This window comes from Salmo salar, chromosome 12 (genome assembly GCF_965601325.2).
Source record: "Salmo salar chromosome 12, fSalSal1, whole genome shotgun sequence".
NCBI lineage: Eukaryota > Metazoa > Chordata > Actinopteri > Salmoniformes > Salmonidae > Salmo > Salmo salar.
In genome coordinates this window covers 9,325,101-9,346,322 of record NC_138302.1, presented here as the reverse complement: position 1 = coordinate 9,346,322, position 21,222 = coordinate 9,325,101, and the positions used below count along the sequence as shown (strand labels likewise).

The 21,222-nt window shown below is 44.1% G+C and overlaps 1 protein-coding gene across 3 annotated transcripts; it reads right to left on the bottom strand.

The window, feature by feature from the left end:
* Positions 1–3,557: 3,557 nt before the first annotated feature.
* LOC106595424 (vascular cell adhesion protein 1) lies at positions 3,558–11,639 on the bottom strand. Of its 3 annotated transcripts, none has more exons than XM_045690620.2 (6): positions 11,303–11,639; positions 9,359–9,527; positions 9,129–9,181; positions 8,680–9,027; positions 8,101–8,367; positions 3,558–4,606 (listed from the first exon to the last, which is right to left on the bottom strand). In XM_045690620.2, exons 1-6 carry the CDS (start codon positions 11,358–11,360, stop codon positions 4,536–4,538), a joined length of 966 nt encoding a protein of 321 aa, XP_045546576.1. In that variant the 5' UTR covers positions 11,361–11,639; the 3' UTR covers positions 3,558–4,535. The 3 variants fall into 3 exon arrangements, with proteins under 3 accessions (XP_045546576.1, XP_045546574.1, XP_045546577.1); XM_045690618.2 differs by having other exon boundaries at positions 9,129–9,208; positions 11,303–11,634; XM_045690621.2 differs by lacking the exon at positions 11,303–11,639 and adding an exon at positions 10,610–10,627 and having other exon boundaries at positions 9,129–9,208.
* Between the last annotated feature and the right edge of the window lie 9,583 nt (positions 11,640–21,222).

Genomic DNA, 21,222 nt, shown 5'->3' with positions numbered 1-21,222 from the left:
ACATGACATACAGCAGAGATACAGTACTGCTAATAGCAGAAAGACATGACATACAGCAGAGATACAGTACTGCTAATAGCAGAAAGACATGACATACAGCAGAGATACAGTACTGCTAATAGCAGAAAGACATGACATTCAGCAGAGATACAGTACTGCTAACAGGAGAAAGACATGACATACAGCAGAGATACAGTACTGCTAACAGGAGAAAGACATGACATACAGCAGAGATACAGTACTGCTAACAGGAGAAAGACATGACATACAGCAGAGATACAGTACTGCTAATAACAGAAAGACATGACATACAGCAGAGATACAGTACTGCTAATAGCAGAAAGACATGACATACAGCAGAGATACAGTACTGCTAATAACAGAAAGACATGACATTCAGCAGAGATACAGTACTGCTAATAGCAGAAAGACATGACATACAGTACTGCTAATAGCAGAAAGACATGACATTCAGCAGAGATACAGTACTGCTATTAGGAGAATATCAATAAAAGTAAAAAGGAAGTTGTGTTCTTTTGTAACATGTTTAATATAATATGATTGTCTAGACTGAGTTGATAGCCTATCAGTAATACCACATACTTGGGCTTCATAACGATGTTTAACAACGATCATGTTTGTTTCTGTTCCGAGTTACGACCCATTTCATTGAGGTGGATTTATGATAGTTCGTACTATTCTGGTAAGTATGACCTAACTGTTACTTCTGATTTCCTTTGTCACTGTTCCTCATCTAACACACACACACACACACACACACACACACACACACACACACACACACACACACACACACACACACACACACACACACACACACACACACCACACACACACACACACACACACACACACACACACACACACAGTTTCTGCTGTTACATCCTGTGAACTCTGCCCTCATCTCTTTCCTCTCCTCCCCAGTTATGACCGAGCCTATGAACAACAGTGAGACTGACTAACACAGTCAGTAACACTGGACAGCCATGCAGGCAAAGGGAACACAACACACAGTTTCAGCTGTTATATCGTGGACTCTCTGATTACAGACAGAGTTTCTGCCATTAAATCCTCTCATCTCTCTCCTCTCCTCCCCAGTTTAGAATCTCTGTCCTCTCCTCCCCAGTTAAGAATCTCTGTCCTCTCCTCCCCAGTTAAGAATCTCTGTCCTCTCCTCCCCCAGTTAAGAATCTCTGTCCTCTCCTCCCCAGTTAAGAATCTCTGTCCTCTCCTCCCCAGTTAAGAATCTCTGTCCTCTCCTCCCCAGTTAAGAATCTCTGTCCTCTCCTCCCCAGTTAAGAATCTCTGTCCTCTCCTCCCCCAGTTAAGAATCTCTGTCCTCTCCTCCCCAGTTAAGAATCTCTGTCCTCTCCTCCCCAGTTAAGAATCTCTGTCCCCTCCTCCCCAGTTAAGGCCGAGTCTATGAACAACAGTGAGACTGACAGGCAGCAACACTGGACAGCCATTCAGGTGATTCTCCTAGGAATAATATTTTATGTAGAGCTGAAGCTGAAATGGACCAATCAAACTCATCCTTTGTTGCGGCATTGAATAATAAAATTGCCATGCAGTCTGATATCTTGTGCTTTCTGTCCATTCTTTTGAAAACATGTGTATTGTCCTACAGTAAATTCTCTATGAAGGACGAGGAAGGGATCCGGCAAGTTGTCCTACAGGAAAATGGCCCTGAAAATCTTGTGGAATTACCTGCAGGAATCTACAGGATATCCCACAGGATTGTGGGGTCATTTTGCTGTAGGACGATTCCTGTAGGAATCCTGTAGTTAGTCATTCAGGATAAAATCCTGCAGGATTTATTTGAGGACTATCTGCAAGATTCCTGCAGGATTTTTCTCCTGAATGACTACCTGCAGCCCAGGATGTTGGCTCATCTAAGGGAAAGCTGCCATGTCCTTGACATGATGTCTTTGCCCCAAATGCCACTATTTCCTACATAGTGCACTACTTTTGGTCAGAGCCCTGGTCGGAGCCCTGGCCAGAAGTAGTGCACTATGTAGGGTATTGTATATTACCATATGAGAGAAACAGGAAGAGGAGTGACTCCATCCGCGTTGGCTCTGCAAACCCAAAACAAGTTACCAAATCACCATAAAGCGGTGTATTGCCAAGTAGATTAGAAAACAATAAAATGTTGATTATCTCTTTGGAAGTCTTGCAGTCATTAGTTTGGAATTTTTACCAAAAAAGTCAGAGAAAAACCTTTGTTACTCCCTCCGAGACCAGCAGCTGAAACATCTACACTGTCACTACTGCCAGAACTGGATCCAGTTCCTCTCACGGCATGATTCATTCACTGTTTCACTGTTGGCGCTGTAAACATTCTAATAAAAGCGATCAGAGTTAAATCATGTTGCTTCCTCGTTATTTCTCCCGCCGCCCAGGTGGCGACGAAGTGCTCAGAGCAGGTACAATGTGGATGGAGGCTCAGTTCAAGAACAATTAAATGTATAACCCCTAGCTTTGTCATAGAGAATTCAGAGCTGGGCTGTACAACATGTTAAAACGGTAGGGAGTTTGGGGTCTAGGAAAGACTGGAGGGATTAAACTAACAGAAGAATGGGTGGAACGTACAGTACCACTAATGTCCACACAGATGCCTCAGGAAAAAAGGGGTTTTGAACATGCCCAAACCAAGGTGCATTTAGTGGCAGCAAGCCTTATAGACAAGGCTAAAGAGTACATCCAGCTTATAGTTAACACTCAAAATGAAAACATTGACTCAGTCTTTCGAACAGCCTTACAAGAGACTAAACGTGACAGCCACAGGCCCTCTAACGGCTTTGAGCAACAAATTGACTGTCAGGAGTTAAATGGACTTGACTTGGGAAGATCCGTTGTGGGAGGTTTTGAAAACTAAAAAAGGTAGGATTTATATTTTTCCTTTACAAACTTGTTGTGTACTGTGAAGTTAAGGTGAATGTGCTTCATATTATAACATATGGAGGCCTATATATCCTCATATGTGTGTTCTGCTGTAGCCTACATTCATTTATTTTATTTGAAGTTATATTCCGATATTGTGATATTTGTTCTACTGTTACATTGATGTGTTGTAAAGCCCCACAGCAGAATGTGTGTTACATTGATGTGTTGTAAAGCCCCACAGCAGAATGTGTGTTACATTGATGTGTTGTAAAGCCCCACAGCAGAATGTGTGTTACATTGATGTGTTGTAAAGCCCCACAGCAGAATGTGTGTTACATTGATGTGTTGTAAAGCCCCACAGCAGAATGTGTGTTACATTGATGTGTTGTAAAGCCCCACAGCAGAATGTGTGTTACATTGATGTGTTGTAAAGCCCCACAGCAGAATGTGTGTTACATTGATGTGTTGTAAAGCCCCACAGCAGAATGTGTGTTACATTGATGTGTTGTAAAGCCCCACAGCAGAGTGTGTGTTCATATGCATATGACCCCAATAATGGCTGAAATGGGACCAATGGAACACATTGTTTTACCGTTGAATCGATAAGAACTCTAAAGCTTCGTCACGGTCTCGACTCTTACATCACAAGATCATGTTAATGTTTTATGGAATTGAAAAAAGTTATAATTTAATACAGTTGAAATGTTTACAAATTAGACGCGCTGAAATGAAAACAACTGCCTAAAATGAACACTCGGATTAGAATGATATCATGTCTGATCTCGCAAACAATGTAAAGTAGGTTAAGTCGGTGTAATCTAGAGTCAAAGATGTCCTGCTATTGACACACTAGTGCAGAAAAAATCCTCACCTGGACCAACGCCATTTGTATATTAACAAAGTCTAGTTCACTGTATTTTATCTGACACCATAACTTAATAAGGAAATGTGAAATTAAGTATTATGTGTCATAGCTGACTAAGATCACGAATGGTCAGAGATAGTGAAATAAAATGCAGGCAATACAATTTGTAAAATGAATTAAATCCATATACATATATAATGGATTTAATTCATTTCATATATATATATATACACACATACATACATACATACATACACACACACACACACACACACATATACAGTATCAATCGAAAGTTTCGACACACCTACTATTCCAGGGTATTTCTTTATTTTTACTATTTTCTACATTGTAGAATAATAGTGAAGACATCAAAACTATGAAATAGCACATATGGAATCATGTAGTAACCAAGAAGTGTTCAACAAATCAAAATATATTTTAGATTCTTCAAAGTAGCCACCCTTTGCCTTGATGAGAGCTGTGCACACTATCTACAATGTAGAAAATAGTACAAATAAAGAAAAACCATTGAATGTGTAGGTGGGTCCAAACATTTGACTGGTTCTGTATATAAGGCAAAATCATAAAGTTACAAGGTAATATTATCAAAGTATTGTAGGCATGGTTATCGATCAATAAATCAATCAATCAATAAAATAATGAATCAATAGTTAGCAGAAAGTGGACAGACAGCCCCCACTCACAGTTGTAAAAAAATTATCACATGTATTCAGCCAATCAGTGGGTTCAGGAAGTGGTCTTACAGCCAATGAATCAGCTGGAGGAGCAGCACAGCCACCATGGCACTTCCAGCAGCCTGACAGGAAGCTCCTGAGGAGGGAAACATACGTTTAGGCTGCGTTTACACAGGCAGCCCAATTCTGATCTTATGCCAATAATTTGGCATGTCTGATATATATCTGATATTTTCCCCCAATGTGTAAACATAAAAAAAACGACACGAGTCCGACACGAGTCCTACCTTTAGAGTTTTGATTTATACCACATTCATATGTGGATCTCAGTAATGATACAATTCCCATCCTCCATATACATGGACACTCAGATTAGATTTGTTTTACTCTGAAGTGTTTTTGCACATTACCTACCGTTACCAAGACAACCACCCCAAAGTTTAAAGGAATAGAGAGGGGAAATGAGCATTGCATCCTTCAGAGACTACATCAGTGTTTAGTACTGCCCTATCAGAGACTACATCAGTGTTAGTGCTGCCCTATCAGAGACTACATCAGTGTTAGTGCTGCCCTTTCAGAGGCTACATCAGTGTTAGTGCTGCCCTTTCAGAGGCTACATCAGTGTTAGTGCTGCCCTTTCAGAGGCTACATCAGTGTTAGTGCTGCCCTTTCAGAGGCTACATCAGTGTTAGTGCTGCCCTTTCAGAGACTACATCAGTGTTAGTGCTGCCCTTTCAGAGACTACATCAGTGTTAGTGCTGCCCTTTCAGAGACTACATCAGTGTTAGTGCTGCCCTTTCAGAGACTACATCAGTGTTAGTGCTGCCCTTTCAGAGACTACATCAGTGTTAGTGCTGCCCTTTCAGAGGCTACATCAGTGTTAGTGCTGCCCTATCAGAGGCTACATCAGTGTTTAGTGATGCCCTATCAGAGACTACATCAGTGTTAGTGCTGCCCTTTCAGAGGCTACATCAGTGTTAGTGCTGCCCTTTCAGAGACTACATCAATGTTTAGTGCTGCCCTTTCAGAGACTACATCAGTGTTTAGTGCTGCCCTTTCAGAGACTACATCAGTGTTTAGTGCTGCCCTTTCAGAGACTACATCAGTGTTAATGCTGCCCTATCAGAGACTACATCAGTGTTAGTGCTGCCCTTTCAGAGGCTACATCAGTGTTAGTGCTGCCCTTTCAGAGGCTACATCAGTGTTAGTGCTGCCCTTTCAGAGGCTACATCAGTGTCAGTGCTGCCCTTTCAGAGACTACATCAGTGTTAGTGCTGCCCTTTCAGAGGCTACATCAGTGTTAGTGCTGCCCTTTCAGAGGCTACATCAGTGTTAGTGCTGCCCTTTCAGAGGCTACATCAGTGTCAGTGCTGCCCTTTCAGAGACTACATCAGTGTCAGTGCTGCCCTTTCAGAGGCTACATCAGTGTTAGTGCTGCCCTTTCAGAGACTACATCAGTGTTAGTGCTGCCCTTTCAGAGGCAACATCAGTGTTAGTGCTGCCCTATCAGAGGCTACATCAGTGTTTATGCTGCCCTATCAGAGGCTACATCAGTGTTAATGCTGCCCTATCAGAGACTACATCAGTGTTAGTGCTGCCCTTTCAGAGACTACATCAGTGTTAGTGCTGCCCTTTCAGAGACTACATCAGTGTTTAGTGCTGCCCTATCAGAGGCTACATCAGTGTCTTTTTCTGTTTCATGTCTACTGAACAGAACTCCAGGTTAACATGACCTTCTCTATTTTCCCTCTAGGGCTCTCCAACTCTGTTCCTGGAGAGATACCCTCCTGTAGGTTTTATACTCCAACTCTGTTCCTGGAGAGATACCCTCCTGTAGGTTTATACTCCAACCCTGTTCCTGGAGAGCTACCGTCCTGTAGGTTTATACTCCAGACTCTGTTCCTGGAGAGATACCCTCCTGTAGGTTTATACTCCAACCCTGTTCCTGGAGAGCTACCGTCCTGTAGGTTTATACTCCAACTCTGTTCCTGGAGAGATACCGTCCTGTAGGTTTATACTCCAACTCTGTTCCTGGAGAGCTACCGTCCTGTAGGTTTTATCTCCAACCCTGTTCCTGGAGAGATACCGTCCTGTAGGTTTATACTCCAACCCTGTTCCTGGAGAGCTACCATCCTGTAGGTTTTATCTCCAACTCTGTTCCTGGACGAGATACCCTCCTGTAGGTTTTAACTCCAACCCTGTTCCTGGAGAGCTACCATCCTGTAGGTTTTATCTCCAACTCTGTTCCTGGAGAGCTACCCTCCTGTAGGTTCATGCCAACCCTAATTTAGCACACCTGATTCTAGTAATTAGCTGGTTGATAAGATGAATCCAGGTTAGTTACAACTGGGCTGGAGTTAAAACCTACAGGACGGTATCTCTCCAGGAACAGGGTTGGAGTATAAACCTACAGGAGGATAGCTCTCCAGGAACAGGGTTGGAGTATAAACCTACAGGAGGGTATCTCTCCAGGAACAGGGTTGGAGTATAAACCTACAGGAGGGTAGCTCTCCAGGAACAGGGTTGGAGTATAAACCTACAGGATGGTATCTCTCCAGGAACAGGGTTGGAGTTAAAACCTACAGGAGGGTATCTCTCCACGAACAGAGTTGGAGTTAAAACCTACAGGACGGTAGCTCTCCAGGAACAGAGTTGGAGAGCCCTGCCCTATGTTAGCTGTATGTGGGGGGGAGAATTATTCACAATTCAACTATAGAATAGACACATCGTATAGTAATGAGCTGTGTCGGGTTTCAAATAACATAAACACACCTGGAATGTCAAAATCACAACGCTTGTATTGAGTAACACCAATGATTATGTGAAAGTTGATATCACATTGGAGCTATGGGGCTTTTATTCGGCGTTAGTGTTTCCATGTTGGGATGCTCCTCCTCAATTCCAGAGATGAGCTTTTCATGACGAGGAGAGCACAGTCACACAGGGGACAATTTTTAATGATACAAGGAGAGCGCGGTCACATAGGGGAGAGGTTTTCATGATGAGCAGAACACGGTCACACAGGGGACAATTTTTAATGATACAAGGAGAGCGCGGTCACATAGGGGAGAGGTTTTCATGACGAGGAGAGCGCGGTCACACAGGGGAGATGTTTCCATTGTACGAGGAGAGCAAGGTCACACGGGAGAGGTTTTCATGACGAGGAGAGCACGGTCACACAGGGGACAATTTTTAATGATACAAGGAGAGCGCGGTCACATAGGGGAGAGGTTTTCATGACGAGGAGAGCACGGTCACACAGGGGACAATTTTTAATGATACAAGGAGAGCGCGGTCACACAGGGGAGGTTTTCATGACGAGGAGAGCACGGTCACACAGGGGACAATTTTTAATGATACAAGGAGAGCGCGGTCACATAGGGGAGAGGTTTTCATGACGAGGAGAGCACGGTCACACAGGGGAGAGGTTTTCATTATACGAGGTGTGAATTCTATTGTTGAATTTAAAAAAAAATGGATCTTCTCGCCCAACTGACCCCGAACGACCCTCAAACGACCCTGAACTACCCCCGAACGACCCTGAACGACCCCCGACTGAGACCGACGGACGAATCTGTCAACCTACCTGCCAACCAAACATCCAACCAATCATCCATCCATCCATCTCACCTGTGACCTCCACGTTAACAGTACAGGTGCTGTTTCCCAGGTGATTTCTGGCGATGCAGGTGTACTCTCCAGAGTGAGACTTGGCCATGTTGGTGATGGTCACTACGGATCTACCTTCTGTGGTGTTGGGGGCGGGGGCGGATTGGGGGCGCAACCAATCGTAGGAGGGGGCGGGGTTACCCTTTGCACTACATGCCAGTGATTGGGTGTCGCCCTCTGTGATGTTCATGGAGAAACATCCAGGACTCATATTGATCAGAGGCTTGTCTAGAAGAGAGGGGGGAGAGGAGGGAGAGAGAGAGAGAGAGACAGAGAGAGATGGAGAGAGAAGGAGAGGAAGGGAGAGGGAATGAGTGTGAGAAAGAGAATGAGAGAGGTTGAGAGGGGGAGGGAGAGAGAACGAGAGAGAGAGTGAGAATGAGGGAGAAAGATTCATAGGAGATAGAGAAAGAGATGAGAAACAAGTTGATTAATGAGAGAATATGAAGTGAAAACAACATCAGTCAACGTCATGACTCGTCTGGTATCTAACTAACAGTTGTACTAAATGTGTGGAGACAGAGAAGCAGATGGACTCACAGAGCACGTTGATGTTGAGGCGGTCTGATTCCATCACAGGAGGAGGTTGGGGTCCCTCTGGTCCCAGATCCAACATGGCTGAACACCACAACTGGGCCCCGTCATCATCTCTACTCGGGGTGAAGTCCAGAGTATAGGCCCCATTCTCTGGTGTCTTGATGTTGTCCTTGGATTTATGTTGTGTGTCTAATTCTGTCTGTTCACCAGTGGTATTGACTTTGTAGAAGGTCACCCTGAGTGTCTCAATAGGAGCGATGTTCTGGACAAGACACTGTAGCTGGTACTGATGCTTCTCAACCATCGGATCCGGGTACTTCCTATAGCTGATGGAGACGCTGTCTGGAAGCTCTGTGGAGGAATGGAAACACACACAGTGATTTAACAGTGCAGAGCCATACTAAGAATACATTCTGAAACACCAGAGAAGATAAGAGAGAGACGTTACTCACTATAAACTGTGATGTCCAGCTGTTTCTGACACTGGCCTCCCTCTGTGTAGCACCTAGGTTTGTTATTCCAGTCATTCACACTGTCATGAAATATTTAAAGTGCAGTTAAAATAAATCAATGAAAAATAGAAGCCAGAATGGTCTAAAATACCAGTAAAACCATTAATTAAAGGCTATTGAAGCCTTTTTTAACGAGTTTTAAAGGTCTCAGCTGTGTCTGCCTCTCTTACCTGTCCACCCTCCAGTTTAGAAACTTCACCTCCTTGTCTGTTAGACCTGTCCCTCCCTGGGTGGCTTCCCAGCCCATCTCTACAGGGGTATCTGAGCTGCAGTTAGAGGAGGCTGGGTCTCCATACTTCACCACCAGCCTGGCAGGACTGATCACCAGGCACTCAGCATCTGGAAGACAAAGGTCAAGTTAAAACTTTATTGCTTTTCATTAAAAAAAACAGGACGATATTATTGTCTAACGTTCATGTATCTGCAAGATGAAAATAAAGAGAAGGGAGGGCCAGAAAAGTAATATTTGGAAAAGAAGTGGTAAAGTGGTAAAAGAGATTGATGATTAGGAGACGCTGTATAAATCCGACAGTCACAAGACGGGACTTCAAATGGGGCTATGGCATGTTAAGGAACTGTAGCTTACTGTTTAGATGGGTTACATGGAAACGGAAATCTGTTGGTAGGTCTATAACTTCTCACTTAGCCTTACTATTAACTCTTGCAGAACTAAACATTTCTTGCAGTAAAATGATACACCAAATGTAGACAAAATGTGGACTTGGGAACAGGTGTGGAGAAATATGATTTCTTTAGATCTACATCTTGAGAGAATACAATGCTCAGTTAGATACCATCTGTAGAGGTGATATCTTTATCATTAAACATCATAAAACCTGATAGTATTTCAACCACATAAAATACGCATCGAAGCCGAACTGCAATCTTATTAGAAACACATTGGGTTTCATTTTCACAGCTTTCTTTCTCCTTACAACCGGTCAAACTGATGTCATTTGGACATTTTGCACTGAAAATCTTTCCCGTTTTTTTGTTGTTGTTGCTGTCACGTCCTGACCAGTAATATGGGTTATTTGTTATTATAGTTTGGTCAGGACGTGGCAGGGGGTGTTTGTTTCATGTGGTTTGGGCTGAGTATTTAGGTAGAGGGGTGTTTGGTTTATGTGGTTCGGGGTTTGTTAGTCTATGTTCTATGTTAGTATATTTTCTATGTTCTATCTAGTCTTTTGTATTTCTATGTGTAGTTAATTGGGGTTGGACCTTCAATTGGAGGCAGCTGGTTATTGTTGCCTCTGATTGATGGTCCTATAATTAGGAGTTTGTTTTTCATGGGTTTTTGTGGGAGATTGTGCTTGTTTAGCTGTGTGCCTGACAAGACTGGCTAGTTCGTTTGTGTTTTCCTTCTTCACCAAATAAAAAGAAGATGAGTATATATTTTCCCGCTGCGTCTTGGTCTTTACCCTATGACACCCGTGACAGTTGCGTTATTGTATTTTCTCGCCGGTCTCTAAACGTCTTCGCTCTGCGAAAGAAAACAGAAAACTTTACAGATGTCAACTAGATTGAAGTGTTCATTCTATCGATCTATTACATTATGTTGATCAAGGGTTTATTTGGTGTTCTAGGTCAACATATAATGACAAAAGAGAAGCTACATTAATGTAATTATAGATTAGTTGACTAACAAATAGCCTACCAAAATGTCGGAAATTATAATTTATATCTAAATCAGGTTTAAAAAAAATCCTACTCCCCCTGTCAAATATCGTTACGCCGTCTTTGACTGTAGCCTATAGCATATTTTCTATATTTGCGGGTTAGGGTTGGGTGCAGACCTCAGACTTTCACTTTATCACATATAGTCGGGTTGCTGTGGACGGGTTATTAGCGGTTGCGGGCGGGTGCGGGTGAACAAACAGCTGACCCGCGCACCACTAACACGTACACACACATGGAATTTAGTACGTCATTGAACAATGGTGGGAAGAATTCAACCATTCACTGTCAGTCATTAGTTATCTACAATACTTAATCAAATGCACAGTACTAAAATATATTTAAGGTAACGAAACAGAAAAATACCTAAACTATCAAACTCAACTTAATTCCGCACTTGTCACAGAGTTGTGGAATTAGACCGAAGTCTAACTTACCGATGAAGTCACAATACAGAGACAATGATGAAAGAAGTAGACCAATTACAATCTCCATTTTCCATCTAACTATCAACGAACGTCCCTCGGTGAAGTATTCCGCTATTCTGTCAGACGAGTTGAAGAAGAAATGCGCTCGCACTTCTGCTTTGCAGAAGACCGTTGAACGTAAGTATTCTTTACTGGAAAACACCCCAACGACCCCTCCTCTTCCGCCTCTCTCTCTCTCTGTCTTCTATTATCTACAGCACTGGTATTCATAGTCGGGGTCACGAACTCGAGGGAGAACTGCAGTGCACTCGCCCAAAGCATAAATAAGAGTATAGATTGTATGGGACAATAGGAGAGGATAGAGGGCGGGGGTGGAGAGGATAGAGGGCGGGGGTGGAGAGGATAGAGGGCAGGGGTGGAGAGGATAGAGGGCAGGGGTGGAGAGGATAGAGGGCAGGGGTGGAGAGGATAGAGGGCAGGGGTGGAGAGGATAGAGGGCGGGGTGGAGAGGATAGAGGGCGGGGTGGAGAGGATAGAGGCTATAGGTGGGAGGGCAGATATATTAACCAGTCAACCAACATCTGCATTGTCATAAACATAATTCTATCATTGACACTGGTGCCCAATCTATCTGAGAGATAGATAACACAGAGAGAGAGAGACAAATAAGGACAGTAGTCTATAATCAAGTGTTGTTTAGGTTAGAGGTGTTACTTTAATCAATCAAAACCAGAATGAAAGTATCATTGGTGCTTCTCTCTCTGAAACCCTGAAAAGCACATTCTATTAATATATTCTCATATTCCCTGATCAATTAAGTTCACGGTCTCTCCATGGTAACGGGCATGTTCGTCCGGTCGCTGGGGAGCTAAACAGAGGAAGTGAAACTGCAGGGCAGGAAGTTGATTAGATCTGACAGAGAGAAAAAAATATACAGTCTTCCTGACAGCCTTACAAGAGGCTAAACGTCACAGTCACAGGCCCTCTCATGGCTTTGAGCAAGAAATTGAACATGCCCTAACCAAGGTGCATTTAGTGGCAGCAAGCACTGTAGACAAAGCTAAAGAGTACATCCAGCTTATAGTCAACACTCAAAATGAAGTCTTTCGAACAGACTAACAAAGAGGATAAATGTCACAGCCACAATAAATTGACTGTCAGGAGTTAAATGGACTTGACATGGGGGAAGTCATTGTGGGAGGTTTAGAAAACTAACACAGGAACACAATTCTGTACTGTGAAGTTAAGGTGAATGTGCTTCATATTATAACATATGGAGGCCTATATATCCTCATATGTGTGTTCTGCTGTAGCCTACATTCATTTATTTTATTTGAAGTTATATTCCGATATTGTGATATTTGTTCTACTGTTACATTGATTTCTTGGTCCACAGCAGAGTATGTGTTCATATGCATATGGCCCGTGTTCTGCAGTGACGTCTAAACGTGTTTCTGTACATTGATGTCTCAAGAATTAGGCTATAAGAAATTCGGACTTGTGTAAGCTATACTAGAGTAGGTTGGGATACTACAGGCCCCTCAAACTCAACTCTGGATCTTGAAGCCAGTTCCACTGTACTTTTTTTCATTGTTCCCCTCTAATCAGGGACTGCTTTACACCTGGGACACCTGGTGTGTGCAATCAATAATTAGATAGAACAGAAAACCAGCAGGCTCCGGACCTCGTAGGGTCAGATTTGACTACTCCTGGTATTGGCTATGCGTATGACGGGCGTGACATCTAAAATAGTTTGAAGGAATCAGCACCTTGAAGAGCGCTGTCCGTTTCACCACCATATATAGTAGGCTACTTGAAGAGCGCTGTCCGTTTCACCACCATATATAGTATGCTACTTGGCTGTTTACGCTGCTGCGCTGCTACTTTGTGATTGACACTTTTTTTCTCATGCGTCCCGGTACCTCAAGCCCTGTATATCCCCCTATAAGCTATTGTAAGAGAGAAAGGATAGAGAGTAAGAGAGATAAAGAGCAAGAGGGATAAAGGATAGAGAGTAAGAGTAAGTACATCCGATCCTCGTTTGCTAAGTCAAACGACACCGCTGGTCCTGCTCACACTGGCCTACCCTGTGCTTTGACCTCTTTCTCCCCTCTCTCTCCAGATGAAATCTCGCGTCTTGTGACGGCCGGCCGCCCAACAACCTGCACACTTGACCCTATCCCCTCCTCTCTTCTCCAGACCATTTCCGGAGACCTTCTCCCCTACCTCACCTCGCTCATCAACTCATCCTTGACCGCTGGCTAAGTCCCTTCCGTCTTCAAGAGAGCGAGAGTTGCACCCCTTCTGAAAAAACCTACACTCGATCCCTCCGATGTCAACAACTACAGACCAGTATCCCTTCTTTCTTTTCTCTCCAAAACTCTTGAACGTGCCGTCCTTGGCCAGCTCTCCTGCTATCTCTCTCAGAATGACCTTCTTGATCCTAATCAGTCAGGTTTCAAGACTGGGCATTCAACTGAGACTGCTCTTCTCTGTGTCACGGAGGGTCTCCGCACTGCTAAAGCTAACTCTCTCTCCTCTGCTCTCATCCTTCTAGACCTATCTGCTGCCTTTGATACTGTGAACCATCAGATCCTCCTCTCCGAGTTGGGCATCTCCGGCGCGGCCCACGCTTGGATTGCGTCCTACCTGACAGGTCGCTTCTACCAGGTGGCGTGGCGAGAATCTGTCTCTGCACCATGCGCTCTCACCACTGGTGTCCCCCAGGGCTCTGTTCTAGGCCCTCTCCTATTCTCGCTATACACCAAGTCACTTGGCTCTGTCATATCCTCACATGGTCTCTCCTATCATTGCTATGCAGACGACACACAATTAATCTTCTCCTTTCCCCCTTCTGATAACCAGGCGGCGAATCGCATCTCTGCATGTCTGTCAGACATATCAGTGTGGATGACGGATCACCACCTCAAGCTGAACCTCGGCAAGACGGAGCTGCTCTTCCTCCCGGGGAAGGACTGCCCGTTCCATGATCTCGCCATCACGGTTGAGGTGGCCATCACCCTTGTGTCCTTCTCCCAGAGTGCTAAGAACCTTGGCGTGATCCTGGACAACACCCTGTCGTTCTCCACTAACATCAAGGCGGTGACCCGATCCTGTAGGTTCATGCTCTACAACATTCGCAGAGTACGACCCTGCCTCACACAGGAAGCGGCGCAGGTCCTAATCCAGGCACTTGTCATCTCCCGTCTGGATTACTGCAACTCGCTGTTGGCTGGGCTCACTGCCTGTGCCATTAAACCCCTACAACTCATCCAGAACGCCGCAGCCCGTCTGGTGTTCAACCTTCCCAAGTTCTCTCACGTCACCCCGCTCCTCCGCTCTCTCCACTGGCTTCCAGTTGAAGCTCGCATCCGCTACAAGACCATGGTGATTGCCTACGGAGCTGTGAAGGGAACGGCACCTCCATACCTTCAGGCTCTGATTAGGCCCTACACCCAAACAAGGGCACTGCGTTCATCCACCTCTGGCCTGCTGGCCCCCCTACCTCTGAGGAAGCACAGTTCCCGCTCAGCCCAGTCAAAACTGTTCGCTGCTCTGACACCCCAATGGTGGAACAAGCTCCCTCACGACGCCAGGACAGCGGAGTCAATCACCACCTTCCGGAGACACCTGAAACCCCACCTCTTTAAGGAATACCTAGGATAGGATCAAGTAATCCTTCTAACCTCCCCCCCCCCCCTTAAAAGATTTAGATGCACTATTGTAAAGTGGTTGTTCCACTGGATATCATAAGGTGAATGCACCAATTTGTAAGTCGCTCTGGATAAGAGCGTCTGCTAAATGACTTAAATGTAAATGTAATGTACATATAATTCTGCCATTCATTCGTGTCACAATATCGTGATGAAATGCTCACTGTCTTGAAAATAGAACCCTAACAATCTCTTTGGTATCACATGATTTTATGTCAGTCTCATTAAGACTACAGAACTGGCAGCGTTTAATCTTTATTGTCAACATACCAGACAATTTGGCATCACACTTCCTCCCACTGGTGTCATATCAGTTAGCAAACAAAAACAGGCGACTTCTCGGGTGCTGCCATAGTTACATGGTCAGTGCCCGTCCAATCAGGCTTGAGGTCATCAGCCATCGACGTATTTTCTCCGGTTACTTTGATTGGACTGATGTGTGTTCATTTCATTGTTTACCACGTCTTCTAGCTAGCTAGCTGAAAAGTTATCATGTCGACTATATATATATAATCATTTTCAAACTCAGCTGTATGAAGGAAATGTAGGGATAAAACGTCCCAGGGTGCTCATCAACCACTAAACAATGAAATGAGGCCAGCCGTTGAAATAAAGCAAGCTGGAAAAGTAGATTCAAACATTAATAACAAGACACGTCGTTTAGCTTCCTCAAAACACGTTAGCCATTGCTTCCATCCACCAGTTTATGTCCGACTGTTATAACCCACGTGTTATGTATGGTACGACGTGCTGTACGTCATACTGTACGTTGTTATGGTTTACGACAGTGTGCTGCTTTACGGATGAATGGCACATGTCATTAAACGACAGAGTGATGTACAATGTGAAACTGTGCAGATGTGCGTTCTTCTACAGCTAGGCTAGATATAACACCACGGAACTGGAACTATACAATAGATGAAGTGGGAGAGTAACTTTATAAACTGTGTTGCTTTATTCTTAAGAGGAGCATGTTGGTAACAGGCAGGATCAGAGCGTTTTTTTTGCTTTGTACCAATACTCTAACAATGTAGAAGTATTGTAGATCCCCACTCTGGCTGGATTGCAATAGGATTTAAATCCTCACTCTGGCTGGATTCCAATAGGAATTAAATCCTCACTGGCTGGATTCCAATAGGAATTAAATCCTCACTGGCTGGATTCCAATAGGAATTAAATCCTCACTCTGGCTGAATTCCAATAAGAATGAAATCCTCACTCTGGCTGAATTCCAATAGGATTTAAATCCCCACTCTGGCTGGATTCCAATAGAATTTAAATCCCCACTCTGGCTGGATTCCAATAGGATTTAAATCCCCACTCTGGCTGGATTCCAATAGGAATTAAATCCTCACTGGCTGGATTCCAATAGGATTTAAATCCCCACTCTGGCTGGATTCCAATAGGAATTAAAACCTCTTAATTCTGAAGTTCCCTGCTTAGCGGCCCTGCGAGGTTCTGGTACTGGTTCCGACCGACATCTCCGCTTATACATCGATGTGTGGTGTGTATACACGGTGTGTATATTGAAATGGCTTGCATTGAGCAATAGCCCTGCTTCTCACGGACACAGTATTATATTCTGAGCCTGTGTGACGTAGGATGAGAAATCTGAAACCACTTTAAACTGTGTACACCCAGAAATAGCCACACACATATTCCACACTCATACTCTCCACCCGCCACCTCCTCTCTTCTCAAACTTTTCCAATCTCACTCGCCACTCCTTCCCCAACAATATCTGCCCACTCTCTCTGCCTTCCATGCCGCTCTCCCACCCCTCTTTCCCTCCCACCCCTCTTTCCCTCCCACCTCTCTTTCCCTCCCACCTCTCCCTTCCTGAGTAAGTAAGCAGCCATGCACTAGTCTTGGGTTGTGTGAACTGGAACAGCTTATAGAGTAGGCGCCTGTGTCCTGTTCCTGAAGTGAGGCAGCTTGATGTACCAGTACATCCCCTGGACAGGACACTAGTCCATCTCCTGTTTCTGTAGTGAGGCAGCTTGATGTACCAGTACACCCCCTGGACAGGACACTAGTCCATCTCCTGTTTCTGTAGTGAGGCAGCTTGATGTACCAGTACACCCCCTGGACAGGACACTAGTCCATCTCCTGTTTCTGTAGTGAGGCAGCTTGATGTACCAGTACACCCCCTGGACAGGACACTAGTCCATCTCCTGTTTCTGTAGTGAGGCAGCTTGATGTACCAGTACACCCCCTGGACAGGACACTAGTCCATCTCCTGTTTCTGTAGTGTGAGGCAGCTTGATGTACCAGTACACCCCCTGGACAGGACACTAGTCCATCTCCTGTTTCTGTAGTGAGGCAGCTTGATGTACACTACACCCCCTGGACAGGACACTAGTCTATCACAAGGCCTCAACCCCAATCTATCTCCTTATATTGCTGTGTGCAGCATTCCCCAGAGGGGGATCATTTTGGTCACACTTTATTGGATAGCAAATCTGCACTATCTATAGATCCTCTACAGTTGGTCATACTATCAACAAACAATCTGTTCATAAGCAACTGCTGGCCAAGGTTAGGGTTAGAATAAGGGTAAGTTTAGGGTTAGAATAAGGGTTATGGTAAGGGTAAGTTTAGGGTTAGAATAAGGGTTATGGTAAGGGTAAGTTTAGGGTCAGGATAAGGGTTATGGTAAGGGTAAGGGGTAAGTTTAGGGTCAGGATAAGGGTTAAGGTTACGTTAGATCTAGTAGATAGTGGAAATGTTACTGATATTCTGTTGAGCATCTACAGATGGACTATCCAAATAAAGTGTTACCTTGGTTTTTGCCCTAGCACTACACAGCTGATTCAAATAATCAAAGCTTGATGCGGGCAAAACTCCAAATACCCCCCTTAGGGACCCCAGGGCCGAGTTTGCGAAAAGCTGGCATAGTGCAAAGCAGAGACCGCATTTTCAGCTTTGGGAAAGCTACTCTGAAAATATAGTTTACCAAGCTACCAATTACTGAACACTGGAAGTTAGGCTACTGTACACTAAAGCTACCCTTGAGAAACAAAGTTTACTCAGTGACTTTGAGAGAAAAAAAGCACGAAACTACATCATTAAACTACTTCATAATTACCATAACTAAATCTGAAATGTTAGACTACATATTGCAAGAGTAGATCACTTTGGGGGTCAAATGTTAACAGAATGTGTAATTTAGCTTAATACACAAAAATGAATGTTTCAAGTGAGGATTCGGGCAGGTCTGATAAAAGGAAGAGATTGTCTACTTCACCCATATTTTGTGTAGTTCCAGTAGTTAGCGACATGCCAAAAGTAATTAACTGAAAACACTACTGAAACCCATTTTGTAACGTTCCCCAGCAAAAAAAAACAAAGAATATCACTCAAACAGAAGGGGAACAGAGTCACTGACAACAACCAAAACGAAACAGGAGGGGTTCTGAAAGACACTCATGGGGGTGTCCACTGAAAGTTGACTAGCAACAACAACTAGAACCTAAAAAGACACACACTCAATTTTCCCAAGAGGCAAACAAAATAAAAACCCAAACTGAAAGACAGGAAGCAAAACAAACTGGGCAGATCAGACAAATGAATCTTTATCTAGATATCAAAGCGGGAGCGCAAACTAAAGGTGTTGACCCTCCACATCTCTCAAGACCACTGGCCCAGTCGTTTTTAAATATCACCAGGGCCAGCACAGGTGAAACACCTTCCCACTAACGAGATGGACGAGCCAGGACAGGTGTGGTTGTAACACACACGAGGTGACGCCAATCGGCGCGCCCTACGTGCTAAAAGTCCAACCTCAAAACATAAATGGAAAACCCAAAGCCTGTAACACCTTCCCCCTTGAGACAACTAATATATCCTATATTTTTGTTGGACACGTTTGCGCACCACCAACAGAAAACAACTTCCATCGCACAACATAATCAACGTAAATGCGGCGCCTTCTCCAGGGTAAACATGGCAAAAAATATATAATAATAATAATAAAAATAATAAAATAAATAAAAATACGCTCTAACCACTAGGCTACCTGTCGCCCCTAATAATCTCGTCCCCTTGGAACGATCGCAACCAAAACAAAACTCATCTCCAAAACGTGCAGTGAAAATAAATTGCGAGCCAAGGCTACACACAGGCTAAACACAAAACGGATCGACTGCCCACCCTTGACATTCAGCAACCAAGTTGTCCTTACCACGGACATGTCTGTTTTCAGGGGGAAACTCCTGTAATATGAGACTCCAGGGAAGGAGTCGGTGACGGTTCTTTCGCTAGATTTGAATTTAGTTCAACTACCAAGCTAATGTACACTGAACAAAACTATAAACACAACATGTAAAGTGTTGGTTTCATAAGCTGAAATAAAATATCCCAGAAATGTTCCATATGCACAAAAAAGCTTATTTCTCTAAATGTTGTGCACACATTGTTTTACATCCCTGTTAGTGAGCATTTCTCCTTTGCCAAGATAATCCACTCACCTGACAGGTGTGGCATATCAAGTAACTGATTAAACAGCACGATCATTACACAGGTGCACCTTGTGCTGGGGACAATAAAAGGCCACAGACGTCTCAAATTTTGAGGGAGAGTGCAATTGTCCTGTTTACTGTTGGAATGTTCACCAGAGTTCTTTCTCCAATGTCATTTTGGAACATTGGCAGTACGTCCAACTGGCCTCATAACCGCAGACCTTTCGTATGGTGTCGTGTGGGTGAGCAGTTTGCTGATGTCAACGTTGTGAATTGAGTGCACCATGGTGGTGGTGGAGTTATGGTATGGGCAGGCATAAGCTACGGACAATGAACACAATTGCATTTTATCGATGGCAATTTTGATGAACAGAAATACCGTGACGAGATCCTGAGGCTCACTGTTGTGTCACTCATCTGCCTCCATCACCTCATGTTTCAGCATGATAATGCACGGCCCCATGTCACAAAGGTCTGTACACAATTCCTGGAAGCTGAACATGTCCCAGTTCCTCCATGGCCTGCATACTCATTGTCACCCATTGAGCATGTTTGGGATGCTCTGGATCGACAGGCACAACAGCGTGTTCCAGCTCCCGCCAATATCCAGCAACTGGCCATTAAAGACGAGTGGGACAATATCCCACAGGCCACAATCACCAGCCTGATCAACCCTATGTGAAGGAGATGTGTCGCACTGCATGAGGAAAATTGTGGTCCCTCCAGATACTGACTGGTTTTCTGATCCATGCCTCTACCTTTTTTTTTAAAGGTATCTGTGACCAACAGATGCATATCTGTATTCCCAATCATGTGAAATCCATAGATTAGGACCTAATTCATTTATTTCAATTGACTGATTTCCTTATATGAACTTAAACTCAGTAAAATCTTTGAAATGGTTGCGTTTATATTTTTGTTCCGTGTAGTTAAATTACTATTTGAATTACATGAAGTTCCCCAACACTGCCCATTTTGTTTACAGTTTTTGGTATGACTAATTTTGTCCATTCTTTGTTATAACCCACCTGTTTTTTAGGGGGTAATACATGTTTACTCTGAGGAAGAGTTCCTTATCAGTAGGAAACACACCTTAGTCCCTCCCTTTAGTTTCACACTAAGTCTACATAACAAATGGCACACTGGTTCGATTCCCACGGGGGGCCAGTACAAAAAGAAAAATGCATGAAATGAAATGTATGCATTCACTACTGTAAGTCGCTCTGGATAAGAGCGTCTGCTAAATGACTCAAATGTAAATATAGTGCACTACAGAGCGCTATGGGCTAAAAACACAACAAACTTCACTGGCTGCATTGTGAATGTGACCCAATACCACCACCTACAGGACGATGGGGGAAACTACTGGCTGCATTGTGAATGTGACCCAATACCACCACCTACAGGACAATGGGGGAAACTACTGGCTGCATTGTGAATGTGACCCAATACCACCACCTACAGGACGATGGGGGAAACTACTGGCTGCATTGTGAATGTGACCCAATACCACCACCTACAGGACGATGGGGGAAACTACTGGCTGCATTGTGAATGTGACCCAATACCACCACCTACAGGACGATGGGGGAAACTACTGGCTGCATTGTGAATGTGACCCAATACCACCACCTACAGGACGATGGGGGAAACTACTGGCTGCATTGTGAATGTGACCCAATACCACCACCTACAGGACGATGGGGGAAACTACTGGCTGCATTGTGAATGTGACACAATGGCACCACCTGCAGGG

Excerpts from the sequence above, each read along its gene's own strand:
- LOC106595424 (XM_045690618.2), bottom strand. The coding sequence starts at position 11,360 with ATGGAGATTGTAATTGGTCTACTTCTTTCATCATTGTCTCTGTATTGT. Across the intron at positions 9,528-11,302 it reads TCTGTATTGTGACTTCATCG|ATGCTGAGTGCCTGGTGATC; the intron begins GTAAGTTAGACT and ends TTTGTCTTCCAG. Across the intron at positions 8,368-8,679 it reads CCTCAACATCAACGTGCTCT|ACAAGCCTCTGATCAATATG; the intron begins GTGAGTCCATCT and ends CCTCTCTTCTAG.